Below are 22,187 nucleotides of genomic sequence, written 5' to 3' on the forward strand. Positions count from 1 at the left end.
GGCTCAGCGGCCATGGCTCACGGGCCCAGCCGCTCCGCGGCATGTGGGATCCTCCCAGACCGGGGCACGAACCCGTGTCCCCTGCATAGGCAGGCGGACTCTCAACCACTGCACCACCAGGGAAGCCCCATCTCAACTATTTTTGAGTGAACAGTTCAGCCGCACTAAGTCCAATCACACAGCTGTGCAGCCATCGACACCATCCATGTCCACGGCTCTCTCGTCTGGCAAACTTGAAACTCTGTGCTCATTAAACGCTACCTCTTCTCAGCCCCTGGCAACCACCATTCTACTCTCTGTCTCTATGAATTTGACTCCTCCACGTACCTCAAATAAGTGTATTCATACAATATGTGTCCTTCTGTGCCTGGCTTATCTCACTTAGCAGAATGACCTCAAGGTTCATCCATGTCGTAGCAAGTTTCAGAATCGCCTTCATTTTTAAGGCTGAATAAAATCCCATTGTGTGTATATACCACATTTTCCTTATCCATTCATCCACTGATGGACACTCAGGTTCCTTCTAAACCTTCACCACTGTGAATAATGCTGCTACGAACATGGGTGTGCACATATTGCTCGAGTCCCTGCTTTCCGTTCATTGGGGGTGTGCACCCAGGAGCAGAATTGCTGGGTCACATGACAAGTTACATTTCTGCGGAATGTGTACCTATTTCTGACTCCTGACCTCCCCAAGCCACTCTGGGAAGGCATCCTCTGGTCACACATGCCCAGGGACTGAGTCACAGCTTCCACTCACCGTAAATTTGCCCGTTGATGCAGCATTTTTTAAAGGTCATGATGTTCTGTGTGAGCGTCCCTGTCTTGTCAGAGAAGATGTAATGGATCTGCCCGAGCTGCTCATTCAGCGTGGTGGTTCTTGCCTTCGCGGGCGTGTCTTTCTCAGGATAGTACATCTGCAGGTCCCAGTTGATGAAGTAACTCTGTCCAAGACGAATCACTTCCACGCTAGGAAGACAAAAGATTACTTTTGATCGAGCTCTCAGATATGAGTGGCAGGCAGTGGATCTTGTCCTAGCTTTGCGCCAGGAGCGAGCTGCTTACCTATTGATACAAAGAGACAAGCCCTGCGGTGACCCATGTGCCCGGTCTCTGGGTTCTCCTGACCAAACACATCTTTCTCCAGCTTCAGGGTCAAAGTGTCCTCTCAGTGTGATTTCCTACTCACTCCTGAGCACATCTGGCCACGGCACCCCATATTCAGAACACGCCACCCACACGGGTGACATGGTAACACTGCAGGGGGCACCCCACGATGTGACAGCTTCTACTCTTTTCTCTCATTCCCCATCGCACTCAGAGACAACTGGAAAGGCATGTTCACCTTTGCCCTCAACTGGAGGACAAAGGGAGTGAGGGTCCACTAGGTTATACACCCGTGTGTACTCTCAAGTGGGACAAAGGGCTTTTGGCAAATAACCCCTAAAGCATGTTTTTTTCCTAAATTGTTTTTTTAACCATTTTTTAATTGAAGTATATTGTGTTAGTTTCAGGTATACAGCGAAGTGATTCAGTGATATATATATATTTTTTGAGGAATGCGTACCTATATTTACATATTCTTTTTCAGATTCTTTTCCATTATAGGTTATTACAAGATACTGAATATAGTTCCCTGTGCTAAACAGTAGGTCCTTGTCATTTATCCATTTTGTATACAGTCCTAAATTCTTATAAGGTTACAGAATGTCCAAAATACGATATTCTGAAAGGATAATTTCCATTTAAAAACTATAACTGATTAAATCTATCTCAACTATGTAAGAAAGGTGCTTACACATCCAGCAACTGTTCAGTGGGCAAAGGATGTGTCCATAATAAGCTAAACAAATGGAAAAGTAACTCCCTCCTTCTCTCCTCCCTTCTGTATTTCCTGAGTGCCTACTGTGTACCAGACACCATCCTAGGTACAGGGGACACATCAGTAAACAAAAGAGACAAAAATCCTGCTCTCAAGGAGGTTACCTTCTAATGGAGATGGACAAATAAATAAACTGGTAAACACACAGTATATCAGGTGATGAAAATTCTCTGCAGAAAATCAAAGCAAGGTGAGGGGAGCTGGAGACCGACAGGCAGAGGAAGTGATGTAAACTTCCCAGAAAGAGTGGGTCAGGAAAAGCCAGGGGGATAAGGTGACTTTTGAGCAGAGATCTGAAGGAAATGAAAGAGCAACCATGTAGATACGGAGGGGAAAAGCATGTTACAGGTGGAGGTCAGAGCAGGCGCAAAGGCCCTGTGGCAGGCACTGGTACGGCTGAGGAATTCAAGGAGGCTAGAGATGAGGGAGTGCAGGGAGTGGGTAGAGATGCTGGAGGTTATGGTTGGGTGTGGAGGGCAGAGCAGCAGATCACATGGGCCTTGTGGGTATAGTGTGGCTTCAGTGAGTCTTTTCTGAATGAATAGACTGTAGGGTTAAAAACAAAGCAGAGATACTATCTGAAATGACCTGATCGATTTATAGTTTGAAAGGACCTTTACTTCCAAGAGAAACAAAGAAAATCATATTAGTTACATGACGTGGCTTTTTAAACCTAAAACTACATATACGGTTTATTTCATAACATACATTTATAGATAGAGACAAAATCATCTGTATAATAAATAGTTCCCCTAACCAAGGTAAAACTCATCTCAGTTGTTTTTTTTTTTAAATAACTGCAAACACATGGCTCCCCAGGGCTTTACTTCATGTTAAAAGAACAATAGTAACTACCTGTAATAAAATTAAAAATAAAACAAATGCACATGTAATAAAATTAAAATAAAATAAATGCTTCTAATTACAGGTGTGCATGTGGCCCTATATGCCTCTGGGCTATTACTTCTCGGAACTAAGAGAAGCTCTGAATGCTGGGAATATCTCAAGGCACCATTTCTCTCCCAACGGTCTGAAGTTCAATTGACCAGGGATAGTGAACTTTGATATTAAAAAACGAAAAAGTAAAAAAAGTCCGAAATATCACAAAACAAGGTGATGACCATTTGTCAGAGATACGATCCTGACTCTTATCGCGGTTGAGGTTGAGATGAGAAACACAGAACATTTGGAGAGGTTGACGGTGGGCAGGGAGAGTGGTATTCCCATTAGAAGGTAGCATTCAGGAAACCCAGTGAGTTTTCCAAGCAATAGGTATAGCAGGTGGTAATAAGGAAGACACAGAAAAGAGGTTAGGAAGGCTCCTGAAAAGGAAAACAACCAAGTTATTCCACGACGTTGTAAATCTTCACACAGCTCTTTCTGATGCCTGGGCTTTGGAGCCCACCAAGAAGGAATCTTGCCAAGCAAGTGACTAAGGAGTAGAGTTTGATCTCTGAATCTGGTAGCCGTACCTGTCAAGAGGTCGAGATAAAAGATGCTGTGTCTGGCACAGAGCAGACACACCAACGTTAATTTCCTCTCCCCGTATCACCCTCAAATCTGAAATGAAAGCTATTTTCTTACTTGTTCCTTATGACCTTTGAAACAAGAATTGCTAGAGTTGAAGGTGTTACGTTGGGAAGATGTACTGTGTTCTTCCATTAAAGCAAAAGGCCAAAGAGAAGACAGGCTTACCTGACGTAGAGAGAGATGGGCACCAGGGTATTCAGAACAATGATGTAGCCCCAGAAATTTAGGAATCCACGGTAGGAGGGTGTGGTGTCTTCTCCATCATAGAGGTACCAAGAATAATTGCCAACTTGAGCTTCCCAGTAAGCATGGCCGATGGCAAGACCCGCAGAAAGCAAGATAAGAACAACAAAGATCTAAAAGACATTCAACAGTTAAGTTTATTCGAAAGATGCATTATCGACCCCACGCATTTTATAGATGCTAGTTTATCTTATCAATACTTTCCTTATGTATGATAATTTAGTAGTCTGTAAAAACAACACACTTAAAATAGAAACAGTGTCATAAGAATGCTTTGAAAGTCTATTTATTTCCATGGTTGATTGATTTATCCTACATACCACATATAAGGTGAGGTTTTGTTCCCAAAATTATCTTTCAGAAGAGAAGGTGGTATCTTACATTCAAATCTTTAAATATTCTCATATTATTGGACATCCTCTCAATTACTTTTCCTTTGAACAATAGCACGCTGTTTGGGAAAGACACCTTACCTTAGCGTGAAACAATTTCAAAGAATGCTAAATTGGGATACGTATAGAAAATGTTGGAAGGAAATGATTTTTTTTTTTAAAGAAGAAGGCAAGAAAATTTTACCCAGATTTGGGTAATTATTCCTGAAGGTTTAATGATCACTTAACGTTTACGATCCTTTAAGAAGTCATATAGTAAGTATTCTGTTGTGGAAATTGAGCATATACTGAAGGGATGAATAAAAAAGTCAACAGCCCTAGTGCTAGTTGGTTATTTGTGGGTAAGAATAAAATTTCCAGGGGAAAATTTAATTTTCTGGACACAGATTCTGAAAGTGCTCTATTTCAAAAGAACTTGGCACAGAGGAGAGATGATGAGCACCTGTGAAGGCTCACGCCATAACCAAGACAATGACATGGAAGATGCATCAGAAAAGTTCAAATGAAGCTTTCATGAAATGTGAGAGCAGGGAAAAACAAATTGTCCTTAAATTAATATATTACTTTTATGTAATTTTGAATATGTATATGCAATTGAAGTACTGTAAGTATTATAAGTCTCTAAAAGTTTACGTATTCAAATTAAACTAGATCAGATTGATCAAAATGGTGGACTAGAAGGACCTGGAATTCACCTCCCCTGTGAACATACCAAACTAAACTAAATACCTGAAAAAACTTCTCATTGGCAAACTGGAGGACTGCCTGATATTTAGGGCCACCCTACATGCAGAACAGTTAACATAGCAGTCCTGAGACTGCTATCCTTAGAAGGCCTGTTTGCAAGGTTGACTGTTGGCTGGCTTTTGGGAACTTAGATTTTGGAAGGGTTTCCTGATTCCGTATTTCTTATTCTCTAACAAGAATGGCTCACTGTGCCTAACTATTTGTGTAAAACAATATGTTTTATGCTGAATACCCACATTCCTTTAGGGAGTCTGAAATTTTGGTACATGCCAGGCAGATAAGTGCCTACACGACCAGACCCCAATAAAACCCAGGCACTGAGTCTCTAATGAGCTTCTCTGGTATAACCAACATTTCACATGGGCTGACACAAGTTGTCACTGGGGAGGATTAAGTGTGTCTGGTGTGTATGACCCCACTGGGTGTGTATGACCCCACTGGGAGAGGACTCTTGGAAGCTTGCGCCTGGTTTCCTCTGAACTTTGCCCCATGAGCCTTCTCCCTTTGCTGATCTTGCTTTGTAATAAGCAAGAATTATCATAATAAATTCTAACTATAAGGACAACTATACACTGAACTCTATAAGTCCTCCTAGTGAATCATCAAAACTGGGGGTGGTCTTGGGGACCCTTGAGAGAACTTATACCTAAATTTGCCTTATATTTGGACTCATACAGTACATGTCGGGGGCAAAAAAAAAAAGGTTGGCTTTTAAGAGAACTATCCCTATGGGAAACTAACAGCAGTAAAATCAACCCTACATTGACTTTAGGAGTCCAGTCCCACTAACTTATCTAAGGCTCCCTGGTTTCCCAACTGATCACTTCACTCATCAACTCAGGATACCCAACAACTGAAATTTACATTCCCAGGGAGATTCTCCAATTAGAAATGTAGCATTTCTGAGAAAAGGTGAGGGAACCTCCTCTCCCACCCCACCCTCCCAACTCTGGTGCACCTTGTGAACTTTCCTACTTGGCCTACAGAGATAAGACTTCTCTGCGTCAACAAATCTAGACCAAAAGACAGCAATCTACCAAAACAGAAAATAAATACCGTATACACCATGTAGTTCATCAAGTAATCAATTTTAGTTCTTTTAAATCTGGTTTTCCCACTATTCTTCATTATTTTAGTGTCAGCACCTAAAAATGGAAAATTCAATATGATCAACAATGGGGAAAATCAATTCACTGGCATGTCAATAAAATGACTCTTTCTTTGGTTTCAACAGAGAAAGGACATAAAATCAATTTCCTCCTTTAAATTTTTAATGAGCCTACAGATCAATTTCCCAAGAGACTCAGAAAGTACCTGCAAAAATGACCAATCCATGGCAGAAATCAGTGTTCCTGATTACACAGCCGCGTAACAAAATTTTATCAGCATCCAAAGGAAAACTTGTATTTCTCCAAAACAGTGTTCCTGTAAACTTATCTAGTCGGTTATTCGGTTCCTCACATTCAATAAAACCTTTTAAAGGAGATATGATCTACATAAGTACTCACATATGAAAGATTTTCTGGTTTTAATGAATACGGACTGAATCAAGCTATGAAAATTTGAAACAAAGGAAGACATGTTTGCACAAACCATCAAATGTTGCCAATGAATTTTCTTTCTGGAGATGCTGATGTGTGATTTCAAGTGCCATTTTGAACTTTAAATTGGTTTCTCTAAAGGAAGAGAAAAAAAAATTAAATGAACAAATGTCAGAGTTCGAACAGGAAGTTAAAGAAAATTGTACAAAGTAACATTAGGCATACCTGGAAGTGAAAGGTAAATAATTAGTTTTTTTCTATTTTCAAACTCTCTGTTCACTTTGGAACTTCAGGTTTGGATGAAGTTATCCCCTGAACTAGATTAAAATCCCTGACCCAGGAAATGTTGGCCCCCTTTGCTGTTTGTTACAGTGAGGCAATCTGGGTTGGACAGAGGTACCCAGAAGCTTCCTTTCCCACTTCTTACTAACTTAATTCTTACCACCAACCTGAACTATCAAACTGCTGTTTAAAAACTTAGCTTCTAATACTTAATCACACTAAGATAATTCTACAAAACACATTTGTGTTTGAAAGGGTCAAGACTCTATCAATTTAATATTTTCTAGAGTGATAACTGGATCCTATGTCTTTGAAAGATTAATTCTATCTATAAAAGGACATGGTCACCTTACCCCCAATACTTGGCATGTTCCCACCGCAGTGGAAGGCTAGGCACATGCAAGAGGACACGCGGGGCCAGGCTGCGCACACACGCTCTGGAAAGCAAGCCTTTCTTACTACGATGAATGACTTTTTTCAAGTTCCACAAATACTGACTGGGGATTTCCATGCACAAAGAAGTGGACCAGTGGTTCTCAACCTTCCATTCTGTTTGCTCTGACAGAGCATGCTAGCATTTTATATCTTTGTAAAACTTTAGAATCTCTCACTCACGGGAATAAGAGCTGTTGTACAGTTAAGGTTGAACAATCAACAGACTGATGTATAGAGCAAAGAAAGCCCTCGTTTTTACTCAGATGATCTCAGCTCTCCATAACGAAGCTTACACACATCTAGGGTGTGGGGAAAGGGGTTCATGCCAGAATGGAAAGCACAGGCACTGGCCTTGGGAGCGAGCACAGGGGAGTAGCACTCCAACTCTGCCACCCACTGTGTGACCTTGGGCAGGCGGCCTCCCTCCAGTGCCTCAGTTTCCTCATGGGTAACTTCGAGGTAATAATAATATTGCCTCATAGGGTTGTTGAAAAGATTAAATGAGCTACTACACGAAACTAATGCAATCTAGTCGGCACTCCATAAATATACTGAAAACTGGTCAAAATGGTCAAAAATGGCAGTTTATCTTTTCAAGGGGTAGCATAATAACCAAAACCTACAAAGGGGGAAAACAGTCCACTGGCAAAGACTTTAGAAATCTATTCTTTTTATCCAAAACAGATACTAATAGTCATTCATCTGTGTCTGAGCACTGATCAGCAGCTTACAAAGGGCTCAGGCATACACTGTGTCATCAAACCTTCTACTTTCCCTGAAAATGGACTTTCAAATATGGCAATGGAATAGGCAAAGAGAAGCTGGTATACTAGGGAGTCAGACCACTGTTGTCTTACTGTTGGTCCTTCTAGGTACTAACGAGGCAAAGACAAAGAGAGGCTGGTCTCCTACAGAGGTTGCTGGGCAGCCAGCAGGGGGTAGAGGTAAGGCCAGACCTCAGGGCTTCTCATCCAAGTGCACAGCTTTCAATGTAACAAAGGTTAGCCTTCCACAGGCTAGCTTTGCAACAGGCCCAGCTAAGACCCACTCACCCATCCAGTTCAGCCGTTTCCACGTAGCAGAGGCTGTTAGGTTCAGAGCTGGACAGCAGCAGGATGTCAGCCTGTTTGAAACAAAACACACCAATAACACAGAGAGACCCCGACCCCCCAGGCAAAACTGAGCACCAGGTCAGATGTGAGGGCAAGGGATGAGACAGCAGAGCTTGTCCACTTACTGGGATGAAATCATTTTTTTTCAGACGAATGACATCTCCGACTTGAATCTCTTTCCACTTGGCAATTTTGAACCTAAATATTAAAAAAAAAAAAATGATAGTTTAGTGGCTTTTTAAAGTTACTGGCAATGGATTTGAAATTATTCTGTCTGGAAGCCAAAGATTCTGGGAAAACATATACATCACAGGGAAAAGGTGCCAGAAGTTCAGCCATCTGATGAATAAGGGGTCACAGGACCGTCATCTCCTCTGAAGGAAGGAACAATGGCGGTGCTGACTTTGATGTGTCCTTTCCATTCTATGTTGTATAACTGAGGTCAATGGGGGCTCCTTAAATGTGTGGGAAGGAGACACATGCCACCCCTCTGTTTTTGCTCATGTCCTGTACTCCCAGCCCTTCTCCTTCCTTTCCTCTCAGTTATCCATCACCTGCTGGTCCCAGGACAGGGATGCACTATGGCTCCCACATGGGCCACCTGGAATCATCATGGAGCTCTAGTGCTGGCCTCCTCTCTACTGTTTAAAGTTATCTTTTTGATGAGTGTGTGCCACTTTCCTAATGAATCTCCTAAGGATATTGATAAAATAAAAAGATTGCTTCGTTCAGTATTAAATTCTACTGGAAACACTCATTTAAACGTTTAACAAGTCAACATTTTTTAAAAGTTTTAAAATATAGTATAGGCAGACCTTGGAGATACTGCAGGTTCAGTTCCAGACCACCACAACAAAGCAAATATTGCAATAAAGCCAGTCATATGAAATTTTTGGTTTCCAGTGCATATAAGTGTTATGTTTACACTATACTGTAGTCTATTAAGTGTGCAATAGCATTATATCTAAAAAAAATGTACATACATTCTTTAAAAATACTCTATTGCTAAAACTCTGTCATCTGAGCCTTCAGTGAGTTGCAATCTTTTTGCAAAAGCGACATCAAAGATCACTGATCACAGATCACCATAACAAAAAAATAATGATGATTAAGTTTGAAATATTTCAAGAATTACCAAAATGTGACAGAGACACGAAATGAGCAAATGCTGTTGGAAATACGGCAGCTTGCTTGACGCAGGGTTGCCACAAACCTTCAATTTGTTAAAAAAATGCAGTATTTGTGAAGTGCGATAATGCAAACTGCAATGAAGTAAGGTCTGCCTGTTGTCTGGTTTAAAGGTTTTCATTATAGAAAAGACATCCCTAACAGATACTATGAACCTACCACAACTAATATCCTTAATTGTTTTGGAGACAGAAATCCAATTACTATGTTGGTCCTCCCGTTAATTTATGGACAAAAGAGACCTGGAGATTTAAGGTACATTTAAAATATACGCTTATACCTCAGTTTCCCCAATTTTACAAGAATTTAATACACAATTTTTAATCTCAAGATTTTTCTTAACCTGGCTTATCTTTCACGAAGAGGAATGGTAGTTAGTTTACATTTTAATATTTCTGAAATGGTCAATTAGCAATTTGCGTGTGGGTCTCAATTATAAAGGAACAAGTTAAGCACCTTCTTGCCACAGCTCTTCAGGGGTATTAGAAGCAATTCCGTTTGACTCTTCCGCTGTGTTGTCCAGTTTCCCCTTGGGAGACCCCTGTCATTTTGCCCCACGGATGCCCAAGTCCCCATACATGGGCTGTCGGGGCCACAGTCATGCCTATATGCAGTCCTAACCCCAGTTCAAGGCTACTCAGAGCTACTCTTTACCAGTGTAGTCGGCCGGGCTGTGGGCTACACAGGGCTCTGGCTATGAATCTCACCACCATCCACGACAGTGATTCTAAGTGACTTGAAAGGTAACCTTTGGAACAGAATCTATTTATTTGGAAGGGAAAAAAAGCATCTAAACATATTTAGAGATTAAAATAGTCTATATTCAAAGTAGACACCACTGAAGCGTGGCTATAACTCGGGTTATTTTCCTCAGTGTTGACACACGAAACGTCTTTGAATTGGGCCTTAGTCACTATTTTTAGCACTTGCATTTGTAGTTCTGCCTGGAAGCTCTTGCTCAAAAAACGACTCACCACTGGTCCCTGAGTTGGCACGTGGGTCACCACTGACTACATTACTTTAGCAAACATTGAGGAGCACGTTCTGTGCGCTGGGTGCTCAGGCGGACACAAAAACAAATACCACCAGGTGCAGTCTCCCCGAGAAACTCAAGAGTTCCAGAGAGATGAGACTTCCACACAAATAATTCTAATGAAATTCAGATCCTAATAAGAAAGATGAAAACAAAACGCTCTGAAAACACAGTGAGGGACTTCCCCGGTGGCGCAGTGGTTAAGAATCCGCCTGCCAATGCAGGGGACACGGGTTCGAGCCCTGGTCCAGGAAGATCCCACATGCTGCGGAGCAACTAAGCCCGTGTGCCACAACTACTGAGCCTGCGCTGTAGAGCCCGTGAGTAACAACTACTGAGCCCGCGTGCCACAACTATTGAGCCCACGAGCCACAACTACTGAGCCCACGAGCCACAACTACTGAAGCCCGCGCACCTAGAGCCCGTGCTCCGCAACAAAGACAAGCCAACGCAATGAGAAGCCTGCGCACCGCAACGAAGAGTAGCCCCTGCTCATCTCAACTAGAGAAAGCCCATGCGCAGCAACGAAATAAATAAATATCTAAATAAATAAATTTATTTAAAAAAAAAAACAGTGAAGGAAGAAATCACTGTAGCTGGGGAGTCAGGAAGGGTGTCAGGTCATCTGGGCAAAGCCCTGGGCAGCATAAGTTTGGGAAGAGAAGAGATGAAGCGGCACACTCCAGGATGAGTGTAAACACAGGAGTGCCGAGGACACAGAGCCCCATCGGGCAACCGCCTGGACCCCAACTTGGGTATAGCTTTGTCTTAGGAAGTGAAGAGAGGCCTTTATAAGGAAAACGTTCATGCACTGATAGACTTTCAAGTTCAAATAGTTATCTCTAAGGATGTTTCCAGATGTATTTGTACAACACATCCTTGGAAGAAAGTCACACATTGAGAAAAGCATGGTACCTGCCATCCTTAATGACTTCACACGTCCTATTGTTGATTTCGTTGTCCATTTTATGGCGAGCCTTGAGAGGAGGGATGGGAAAGGTTATTTTAATAATCTCAAAATGCCAAGTATTAATGCCACTTGAAAATATGCTTGCAGCAGTGAGGAGGAAGCTGCGGAAAAAATCCTTACCACATCGTCCACGAGGTCTTTGATGGCCGTGATGCCCAGCACCACCAGCAAGGGCACCAGGGTGGTATACCACGCCAGGGTCGTGATTTGAGGGATTGCCTGAAAGAGATAAAAAAGAAGGCGTACGTGTGTGCCCAGGAAGGCACAGCTAACCTACGGGCAACTGCTGACTCTAAGCTTGTTGATTCTAAGGCTAATCTCCATTATCATGCAGGTCTGCATCCTGCCAAGCAGGCATGAAAAGGTGCTGAAGCACCCAGCTAACCTTTCTCGTGCCTCTCTCTCTCTCTTTCTCTCTCTCTCTCTCTCTGTCTCTCTCTCACTTCTGGTCTCCTGGGACACAGCCCAGAGGACAGTGGCTCCTGGTCTCATTATGGCTTTCACTGGACACCAAGGAAGCTTTGTAACATGATATCTAAGAGAGAAATGCTCCAGACCTTTTGTGAAAGTCATAATTAACTACGGGCAGGCACTGTAGGGTCCCAGGGAGAAGCAGTCCCTTAACTTTTAGGGACTGCATACAGCAGGCTCTACGCTGCTGGTTGCTCAGCAGTGGTCTCTGAGGGTCCCGTGATGGAGGCAAAAACGGCAGTAGATAGTGGCTGGCTCTGGATTGGGTGGGGCATCTATGGGACCATTAGAAGAAAGTGCTTCCTTCATGGTCCTTGCTATCGGTCTAGCCAAGAAAGAGGGTGGCCTTGCAGGAAGCCTCGCATCCATCAAGATGGCCATCAAGTTGGAATAAAAGATTGGGAAGCAAGTAAAGACCTCTTGCAACCATCCTATTGATCGTCAGGCCATATCATGTAGTGGTTAAAATGACAAGCTTTGGAGTCAAACTCCTGGATCCAAGTCCTACCCAGCCTCGCCACGTAGGGTGATAGGACCTGAAGCAAGTTCCTCTACCTCACCAGCCTTCAGTTCTTCTCTGCAAATTGAAGGTTATGATAGTACTTAACGAGCACAAGAATTAAGTGAAGTAACAGTGCGAGGAAAGGGCTGTCTAGGGCTATTACTAGTTCCCTAATCTGGATCACCGTACCTTCAGAAAAGATAATTAGGGGATGGTTAGAAGAGAGAAAGCTCATTTCCCACATTATTGTCAATAGGCGGAACTCCCCTTTTCCGTCTAGAAGGAAGTAAAGGGAAGGTGGCACTTTGCTATCCAGATACGTGAATTCCTTGCCACGATTAAGATAAAAAACAACAACAACAAAAAACCTCAGGAAAAAATTAGGCCTTTCCAGTAGTGTAAAACTAGTTCACGAAAATAATTTGAGAATTATGACCAAAATACTAATAAAAATCAATATTTTGGCATCTAAATAAAAAAATAAAGGCCAACCATGAAAAAATGGATTTAATTTTAAGGTACGATTATTTTACAAAGTGAAGATTTTAACTTCACTCACTTCAGGGAAACCAGTTTTACCACTGACATCAGTAGGAAATTGAATTTTTTAAAATACAGAATTAAAATAACGTTTCCATTTGCCCCCATTCCCTGTTCATTTAACAGCGTTGAGCTCGTTGTCTATAAGGCGCTTTCCCTTACGTGCAGAACGCAGATGTCCGTACAGAAAACTTTCAAGATTATTCACATTTTATATGCAACTTAAACAATAACAACCTGAATGTTATTAAGTCACCATAATTCAAAACAGATTTAAGATATCAAAGGGCATTACCTGTAAGATAAGAAGGACCAGGAAATAGAAATTGGCTGCTCTCTTAAACTGCTCAAACAAATTCATTGGTAGAAAGGTAAACGCATTATACTTGTATGTTTTAATTGCATTAGTCTGTTGGAAAAAATGAGAAAGTCACTCTAAACAATGCCACACACTTATCACAGCGTCACAATGTATATACACCTGCAAAAATCACTAAGCCCTGTGGCCTACAGGGACCAAGGACGTAAGTCGTCAGAAAGATACTGAGATTTCCTTTAAGCTTTTACTTCTAACCGGGTCTCAAAATGACCCCTTGGAGGCTTATGTCAGAGACAGTGACAAGATGCAGACATTTCATCTCAAAGGTCTCTGTGGCAAATCTGGCTGTGACCAAATGGATCCTGCTGTTGGGTCCCTTGACCCCTTAGAAGCCTTCTTGAAAATGGGGCAAAGACGGGAAGAAAATAGGAGACATCAACATGGGGGGAAAAGGAACGTTCTTTTACTTAAGAGGGATGGAGGCTGTGTGAGAAAAAGAGACGGGTGTGGCTGAGTTGTGTGCCCCGAAAGATATGCTCAAGTCCTCACTCCGATACCTGCGATGGTCATCTTATTTGGAAATATAGTATTTGCAGATGTAATCAGGTTACAGTGAAGTCATGCTGGATTAAGGTGGCCCTAATCCAATGACTGCTGGCCTTAGGAGAGAAAAACTGGGCAAAGACACAGAAACACACAGGGAGGCCATGTGGAGACAGAGGCAGAGAGATTGGAGTGCTGCGTCTACAGGCCAAGGAACACCACGGAGTGTCAGCCAGAAGCCACAGGAGACGTTTGGAACAGATTCTCCCTCAGATGCTCCAGAAGGAACCAACCTTGCTGACACCTTGATGTTAGACTCCTGGCCCCTTGAATCGTAAGAGAATAAATTTCTGTTGACTTAAACCACCCGAGTGGTAGCACTTCATTAGAGCAGTCCTAGGGATCTAACAGACAAACATTTCAGCCCAGACGTAGTGGGGGTTCTTTATATTTCAATGACAATAAGCATTTTTGAGGTGAAAATATCTTCAAAGTCTCTAAATCCATCACAGGCAGAGGAGGGGGAAATAAGTTACTAAGATTCCTTTCAAATTCTTATTACTGTCAAAAACAAGGCTTCTGTGATATTACTGTAGATTCTTTTATAAAATATTTTTAAAAGAGCTTTGTACACACAGAGGGGAAATTTCAATCTACACAATTTTGTTTTGTTTTAAGCCACCCCCACACACCCTTAAGGTAGTTAATCTTAGTGGGATGAATAAAAATGACATTCTAGGAATCTACAATATGACACAAATGAACCTGTCTATGAAACAGAAACAGACTCACAGACCTAGAGAACAGACTTGTGGTTGCCAAGGGGAATGGAGTGAGAGTTTGGGGTTAGCAGATTCAAACTATTATATATAGGATGGATAAATAACAAGGTCCTACTGTATAGCACAGGGAACTATAGTCAATATCCTGTGATAAACCACATGGAAAAGAACTTTTAAAAGAATGTGTGTGTGTGTATATATATATATATATATATATATATAAAAAACTGAATCACTTCGTTGTTCAGCAGAAATTAACACAACATTGTAAATCAACTAGACTTCAATTTCAAAAATGACATTCTAGAGAACTAATGATGATTATCAGTAGCCCCAGGCCAGGGGTTACCTGGAAGGCAGGTACCACACGAAGCCAGTAAGCATGATGGCTACTGGGAAAAACTGGCTTTTACTAAAATTAATTTAGGAAGTTAAAATCAACTTACCGCATATTTGCTCTCCTTAATACAAAAGAACTTTGTGTTCATAAAATGAGGTTGTTCGTGGAAGCTTCGATCATTCGCTTTGACTTGCCATGTACAATCTTTAAAAAAGAAAGAGAAAAAAGTCCATCAAGTTGAAAATTTGTAGGTTGCTATGGGTTGAATTATGTCCTTCCTAGATTCACGCATTGAAGCCCTAACCCCCATCCTGTACCTCAGAATATGACCTTATTTGGAAATAGTCACTGCAGATACAATTAAGTTAAAGTGGGGTCATTAGAGTGGACCCTAATCCAATATGACTTTAGGACAAAAGAAAATTGGGACAGAGATACCCGTAGAGGGAAGACAGTGTGAAGCCACAGGGAGAAGACAGCCACTTACAAGCCAAGGAGAAAGAGGCCTGGAACAGATCTTTCCCTCACAGCCCTCAAAAGGAATCAACACCACAACACTTCGATCACAGACTTCTAGCCTCCAGAACTGTGAGACAAAAAATATCTGCTGTTCAAGCCGCCCAGTTTATGGTACTTTGTTAGGGCAGCCTGAACAAACCAATGACCATGTTGTAACTTGACCCACTGTCCAGAGAACATTCAATTCTAAAAGAGAAATCCTCATTTAAACATGGCCCGAACAAAAATCCCAGAGCTCTACAAAGTGACAGCTAAATTATTACTTCAAACTCATTTACTTGGTCTGTAAGATGTATAACCCATTACATACTTAGCGAATGAATAAATCAAAGAAAAAGGGTATCGCCGATGAATTCAACACTTTTGAGTCGTGATCATAGATCGGGGCTGTGCATGGCTTTATCCTGATGGCCAGCATCTGCTGCTGTCTTTCTAAGTTCATTCCATGCACTTAATGTCACATCTACCACTCAAATGCCAGTTCTAATTCCAGGGAACTTTAGAAAGCCCTCGGCTTCTCTGTTGCTAAAGGGAACAACTCTCAGGCGATAGGTTCCCATAAAACCTCTGACAGGCTGGGAGGACCCTCCGAGGACATGCTTGCCGACCTTCTGAATGGACAGGAAAGGTAAAGTTCACAAACAGTGAGATATAGTTTATCTCTAGCCTGATTCCTTTCCATCTCAATGGTGGAGTCCAGCTCCTAATGGAAATTTCAGCCAAAGGGACCTTCAACCTAGAGATGAGTAGCCTGGCAGTCAGGCTACAGTTGTAGGGAAGAAATTTCCACCCACCTGTTCTGTCTTTGCCCATCCGCTCTTGACTTCTACTGTCGCATGATATATGGCTCTAAAGGGAACATTTGTTCAGTGCTTAGTAGGTGCCAGGCATCATGCCAAGTAGTTAGTTAATATGTCAGTTTTACAGCTGAGGAAACGGAGGCAGAGACAGGATTCAGGGGGAGAATCAGAATTCAAAGTCTGGCAGTCTGACCCCCAAGCCAACCTCTCCATCCACCTTGCTCTACTGACTGGACTTTCTTTTGTGATTTATGCTACAAACCACCATGAGAACTGCCTTGTTAGTGAGCAGACTTGGGGGTGGGGGCGGTCACTTATCAGTATAGGGTCAACCTTTCCACTGTTACCCAATATCAGGCTGTGCTTCTTCTCCTAACAGGAAGGCATGAGTTGTCACCGCTATGAAAGCTCAAGACAAGGATATTATAACTTAGGAAGAAAAGTTCAGGAAGCACCTTTTTGGCATAAGGTCCCCCACTGACTGTGTGTTTGAACATGCAGGTGAGATGAACTTCCCTTGTGTGACACACACGAGAGTGGGTGAACCAGGTGTTTTTTTTTCCCCCACATTACTCTTTTTTTAATTAAAAATTTTTTTTTTGTATTTTGGCCACACTGTGTGGCACATGGGATGATTGCCGGACCAGGGGTCGAACCCAGGCCTCCGCAGTGAAAGCTCCAAATCCTAACCACTAGGCCACCAGGGCCTCCATGAACCAGGTCTTGATGAGCTCCTTCTTCTGCAAACTGACACAGAAGGGGGATCAACAACTCGTGAGACACTCTTTTTGGAGATGGGATTATATTAAAGAACATTTACAAGTAAAGGATTATAAGATTATCAATCTTATGACTACAATTATAAAAACTTAAATGTGCTTTAGAAAAAAACATATTTCTTTTTTTGTTTGTTTGTTTTTTTGTGGTACACGGGCCTCTCACTGTTGTGGCCTCTCCCGCTGCAGAGCACAGGCTCCGGACGCGCAGGCTCAGTGGCCATGGTTCACGGGCCCAGTCGTTCCGCGGCACGTGGGATCCTCCCGGACCGGGGCACGAACCTGCGTCCCCTGCATCGGCAGGCAGACTCTCAACCACTGCGCCACCAGGGAAGCCCCATATTTCATTTTTTAATGATTCACTTTCCAGACTTTTACTTCCAACAAAGTACGTATAATACTGTAAAAGGAACAATTGCGGACTACTGAAGAAAGCAAATAATTAACCTTACGACTTTTTAAAAACCACTATACCATTATTGAAAATTTCTCTTGCATCATTTGGACTGCCATTCATTGGGTAATCATAACTGTTATGTCATGACAAATGGAAATGTTCTAAGCATCTTTTTAGCTTACATGCGATATTATCAAAAGGGAAAATTTAAATGGAACTACACGACAGCTCCTGAGGGCTGTTGGAATGTGTGCAATCAGAACATTTCTTTTCGACTGAAAAAGGAGATCAAAATGAAAGTAGGTTAAAAAAAGATATTTTACAGGGTAATCTTGAATCCATTCTATTTTATGGTAACTTGCAAATTTTTTTTTTTTTTTTTTGCATATGCAGGCCTCTCACTGTTTTGGCCTCTCCCGTTGCTGAGCACAGGCTCTAGACGCGCAGGCTCAGCGGCCATGGCTCAGGGGTCCAGTTGCTCCACAGCATGTGGGATCTTCCCAGACCGGGGCACGAACCCATGTCCCCTGCATCGGCAGGCGGACTCTCAACCACTGCGCCACCAGGGAAGCCCAACTTGCAAATTTTTAAAGGTTTAATTTGGCTCCCAGATGACTTGTAACACATCCCTGGTCACGAGTGTTCTAGAATACCTCTGAGAACTGCCGTTCAAAAATTCAGGAAGGTTGAGAAGAAAAACAGACAAGATTCCTCGAGAAGGGATAAAAATCAATCTCAGAAATACTCAAGAGGAAAGAATAAGCTGCCCTGTTAATGAGCTGGATTCTTCGTCCCCCTTGCGGCCCTTTAAATTTGCTTCATAATTAAGTCCTCCAGCCAGTGGTTCCTCTGTCTCAGCACAACCCCCTCATTCCCCAGCCCAGTTTGAATTGGATGCCTCAGATAGAGGGTAGTATCTGACCTCAAGTAGGGGCAGTGAAGGGTCTGCTAGAAATGACCTTGGTCTCTTAATTTTACAGTTTGAATAACACGTTGGGGAGCTTGGAGAAAGTAACTAGTGTCTTCGTCTACAATATACTGAGCTTAACCACAGAAGCATTTGTAGTTAATTTCAGAAACCTGATTGCAGTCAAGTAATCAATAACCCTATTTCTAACAAGGTTCCTTGTTTGGCCTAATTCAGACAAATCAGCAGGCAAAGAAATTGGTTCCTTTTCCTGATAATTTCCTGAGTTTGACGCTAATTGCTTGAGGAATATTTCAATCAGAGACCATAAAGTAAGTGAAACGTGTTCTGTGGTCAAATACACAGCAGCCTACACAGCAAAACACAGCAGCCTACATCCCTCCCTTGGATATGCAATAGACCCACTGGTGTATTAAAGGCTCTGAGAAGTCCTGTAGTAAAGAAACATTTAATTTTATTTAATTTAATCTTTTCAAAATTAATGTGACCACAGGCACATTTTTAACAATCACAGAACACCTATTAATATGGAGTGAGAAATGCCATGCTAAAGCACATGCCTTTAGGAAAGGTAGCAAAATGACACTTGGAGATCTGTGGTTTTGATCAAACATTTACTAGGTCCCCAATTAAAACAGAGAACCTTACCGGACACTTGGACCACAAGGCTAATTCATAGAAAAAGTAGGAACCTTGACCCATTTTCTAGAATGGAAATATTGACCAAGAAAAGAGAAGAAGTAATACACTAACCAGCAAAAAATTCACCTTCACCATATAACCCTTTGGTTAAAAGATAGAGAGAAATCAGCTAACAAAGGTTGTGCCTGATAAAATCATCCATGCATGTTGCATTTACCATCAGCCAGCTGTGGCTCAAAAATCATCTGGTAAACGTGTATTTAATGTATGCAAATATGGCTACATGATGTTGGGTGCTCCCCGGGTCACCAAGTCCTTTGATCCTCACCATCCAGCAAAGAAAGTCAGCTTCGCCTGGCCTCTCATCCTCTCACAGCTGATTCTGAACTCTTGATCTATAGACAACTCTGCAACCAAAAAGTTGCATATTGGTTGGTACAAGCGGCAGCAAACTAGCAGAGTTAAACAAGCAAAAGTTTAGTGTCAGAAAAGAAAAAGACAAACAACCCAAGAGAGAAATGGGTAAAGGACAAATAGACCATTCACACACAGGGAAATTCAAGGGCTCTTAAATACATGAAAAGATACTCAAGTTCATCAGAAAAGAAGTACAATTCTTCAGTTACGTGCCCATTTTTATCCTATAATGGCAAAATAAACAGGCCCTCTTAGGTGGTCTCTGCGGAGAGCAATTTGGCCGTATCTATCAAACTTTAACACAGACACACGCGCTGAGTGAGTGTATATATACTCTTGGATAAAGAAACAACATATCTCAGGGCTATTCAATGCATCCCTGTTTATCAGAAAGATTAGAAACAACCTAAATACCACCAAGAGCAGCTGGCTGAACACCCACACAGTGACAGCCTACGTGGTCTGCAAAAAAGAATGAGGTACCTTGATGTGTACTGATATCTTCAAATTACACTAAGTGATAAAAGCAGGGAGGATCTACCATGCTTTAAGTGATGTGACATACGGGATGAAGGCACAATAGGAACGCACGCATGCACACACACCTGCACACATGTGATCACGTGTACGTGTATCTGTGGGTCTATAAGGGCTCGTGTTTGTAAGTGTTCTTTGCGCAAGGAGTGTGTGTTTATCTCCGGAAGGACATACGAGGAACTGGTAACAGCAGCTTCTTTCTGGGAAAGGAAACTGCAGGGCTGGGACACAGAAGAGGCAGGGAGGGAGGCTTCATTTTCATCCTGTACCCTTTTATCATCAGCTCTACGTGCATGTGTTACCTTTGGAAAAAAACAGGTTTGCAGTTCAATTCCCTCCCTTTATAGGTTTACATATAAATCAAATAAGTAAGTTGCTTGACTTTCTCATGGTCATTATGCCATTATGTTTAATATTTTTAAAAAATATTATTCTAAAGGCAGTGGGATGGTGGGTGGGAATACATCAAGAGAAGACAGGAAAAGATGGAAACCTATGAGTCACAGGGAAAAACCGCATCTACATTCAACAGTGAGTAAATAGTAAAAATATCTCAGAATAAAGCCACACACACACACACACACACACACACACACACACACACACAAATACATACTGTATTCCATTCCAAATCATTCCAAGTGTCTGATTCCATTTATACACAAAGTTTGAAACATGTAAAACTAAACTGCAGTGTTTAGGGATATATATGTAGGTGGTAAAACCATAAAGGAAGTCAAGGGAGTTATTACGATAAAAATGAGGACGGAGGTTACCTCTGAGGAGGGAGCAGGAAGGGGTGGGCAGGACAGACTCGGGTGGGGCTTCAGGGGCCCCAGCAAGTTCCTGTGCTGGACCTGGGTGGTACTTACACATGTGCTCACTTAATAATGATCTGTTAAACTATGTATTTGTTTTCTATGCACTTTTCAGTATTTCAAAATACAGGAAAAGTAGATCAAAAAAGAGGCAAGAATAAAAGTAGTGACAGGGCTTCCCTGGTGGCGCAGTGGTTGGGAGTTCGCCTGCCGATGCAGGGGACTCGGGTTCGTGCCCTGGTCTGGGAAGATCCCCCATGCCGCGGAGCGGCTGGGCCCATGAGCCACGGCTGCTGAGCCTGCGCGTCCGGAGCCTGTGCTCCGCAACGGGAGAGGCCACAACAGTGAGAGGCCCGCGTACCGCAAAAAAAAAAAAAAAAAAGTAGTGACAGAAGGGAACTAGCCCAGGATGCTGACAACGGCCAGAACTGAGAACAGGTGAATGAGAGGAACAATGACCCAACAGCGAGCCAGGCCAAGTTCTCCTGGGGGCTCTGGTTGGACATGACCTGGAGGGAGTCAAGTTGGAGGTGGAAGCAGATGGTATTGAGAAAAGTGTGTCCTGTCCACACCCAGCCCTGCTGCCAGGAGGGGCTCTACCTCTCTCAGGTCACGAATGCATATCGGTCACTGAGCTATATATGCGCTGGGTCCTTCCATTCTAACCTGGGTCCAGAACCATCAACAGGCCACAAGGGGTAGAACAGAAGGTGAGATTTAACAAATCATGAGATCAACCCTGCCTGGGAAAGTAAAGTTCCTCCCCCTGGTCTCTTGGGATTCTGGTCTTCCTAGATTAGGCTCTACCGCTATGTACACTCATAGTCTCTAGAACATATAGATGGAGAAAACACAGGTCAGCTGTAACCATGACATGTCTTGTAGCAGTGGTTCACAGAGTGAGGGCTCCAGACCAGTGGCAGCAGCATCACCTGAGAACTTGTTAAAAATGCCAGTTCTCAGGCACTACCGCAGAACTGTCATATCAGAACTTCCAGGCATGGGCCCAACAAAGTGTTTTCACAAGCCTCCCCCGGTGATCCGCACACACACTCAAGTTTGAGAACCACTAATTTAAAATAAGGTAGAACTAGGGGTTAGCAGATGCAAACTATTACATATAGAAGGGATAAACAACAGGGTCCTACTGTATAGCATAGGGAACTATATTCAGTATCCTGAGATAAACCATAATGGAAAAGAATACAAAAAAGTATATATATACATACACACACACACATACACACACGTATGTATGTGTAACTGAGTCACTGCTGTACAGCAGAAATTAACACAACACTGTAAATCAACTATACTTCAATTTAAAAAAAAACAAAAAGCAAAATAAGGTAGAACTAGAGCTCATTTCAATGGAAACCATCTCTCCATCAGACACAATCCCTACCTTGAGGAGCCCACTGTCTCTCCATGGTAGGCGGGAGAGATACCTAAACACATACAGGAGTGAAGACAATGTATAATGTGGAAGAAAATGTAAGGA

General features: G+C 42.4%; 1 protein-coding gene across 5 annotated transcripts in view; it reads right to left on the reverse strand.

The window, feature by feature from the left end:
* Positions 1–22,187, reverse strand: part of ATP8B1 (ATPase phospholipid transporting 8B1) — a 112,793-nt gene that overhangs the window by 26,684 nt on the left and 63,922 nt on the right. For all 5 annotated transcript variants that reach the window (XR_003435269.1, XM_027118604.1, XM_027118602.1 and 2 more), the window contains exons 3-13: positions 14,959–15,056; positions 13,164–13,277; positions 11,476–11,574; positions 11,301–11,362; positions 8,290–8,362; positions 8,105–8,175; positions 6,388–6,470; positions 6,109–6,267; positions 5,851–5,939; positions 3,578–3,768; positions 761–969 (exon numbers count right to left, since the gene is read on the reverse strand). Coding sequence is in view for 4 of the 5 variants with exons in the window: in XM_027118604.1 (XP_026974405.1) it covers positions 761–969; positions 3,578–3,768; positions 5,851–5,939; positions 6,109–6,267; positions 6,388–6,470; positions 8,105–8,175; positions 8,290–8,362; positions 11,301–11,362; positions 11,476–11,574; positions 13,164–13,277; positions 14,959–15,056 (1,248 nt within the window). In the remaining variant the exon portion in view is untranslated. The remainder of the gene's footprint in view (positions 1–760; positions 970–3,577; positions 3,769–5,850; positions 5,940–6,108; positions 6,268–6,387; positions 6,471–8,104; positions 8,176–8,289; positions 8,363–11,300; positions 11,363–11,475; positions 11,575–13,163; positions 13,278–14,958; positions 15,057–22,187) is intronic.

This window comes from Aethalodelphis obliquidens, unplaced genomic scaffold, assembly GCF_003676395.1.
Source record: "Aethalodelphis obliquidens isolate GAN/ISIS:26980383/991018 unplaced genomic scaffold, ASM367639v1 scaffold19, whole genome shotgun sequence".
Lineage (NCBI taxonomy): Eukaryota > Metazoa > Chordata > Mammalia > Artiodactyla > Delphinidae > Aethalodelphis > Aethalodelphis obliquidens.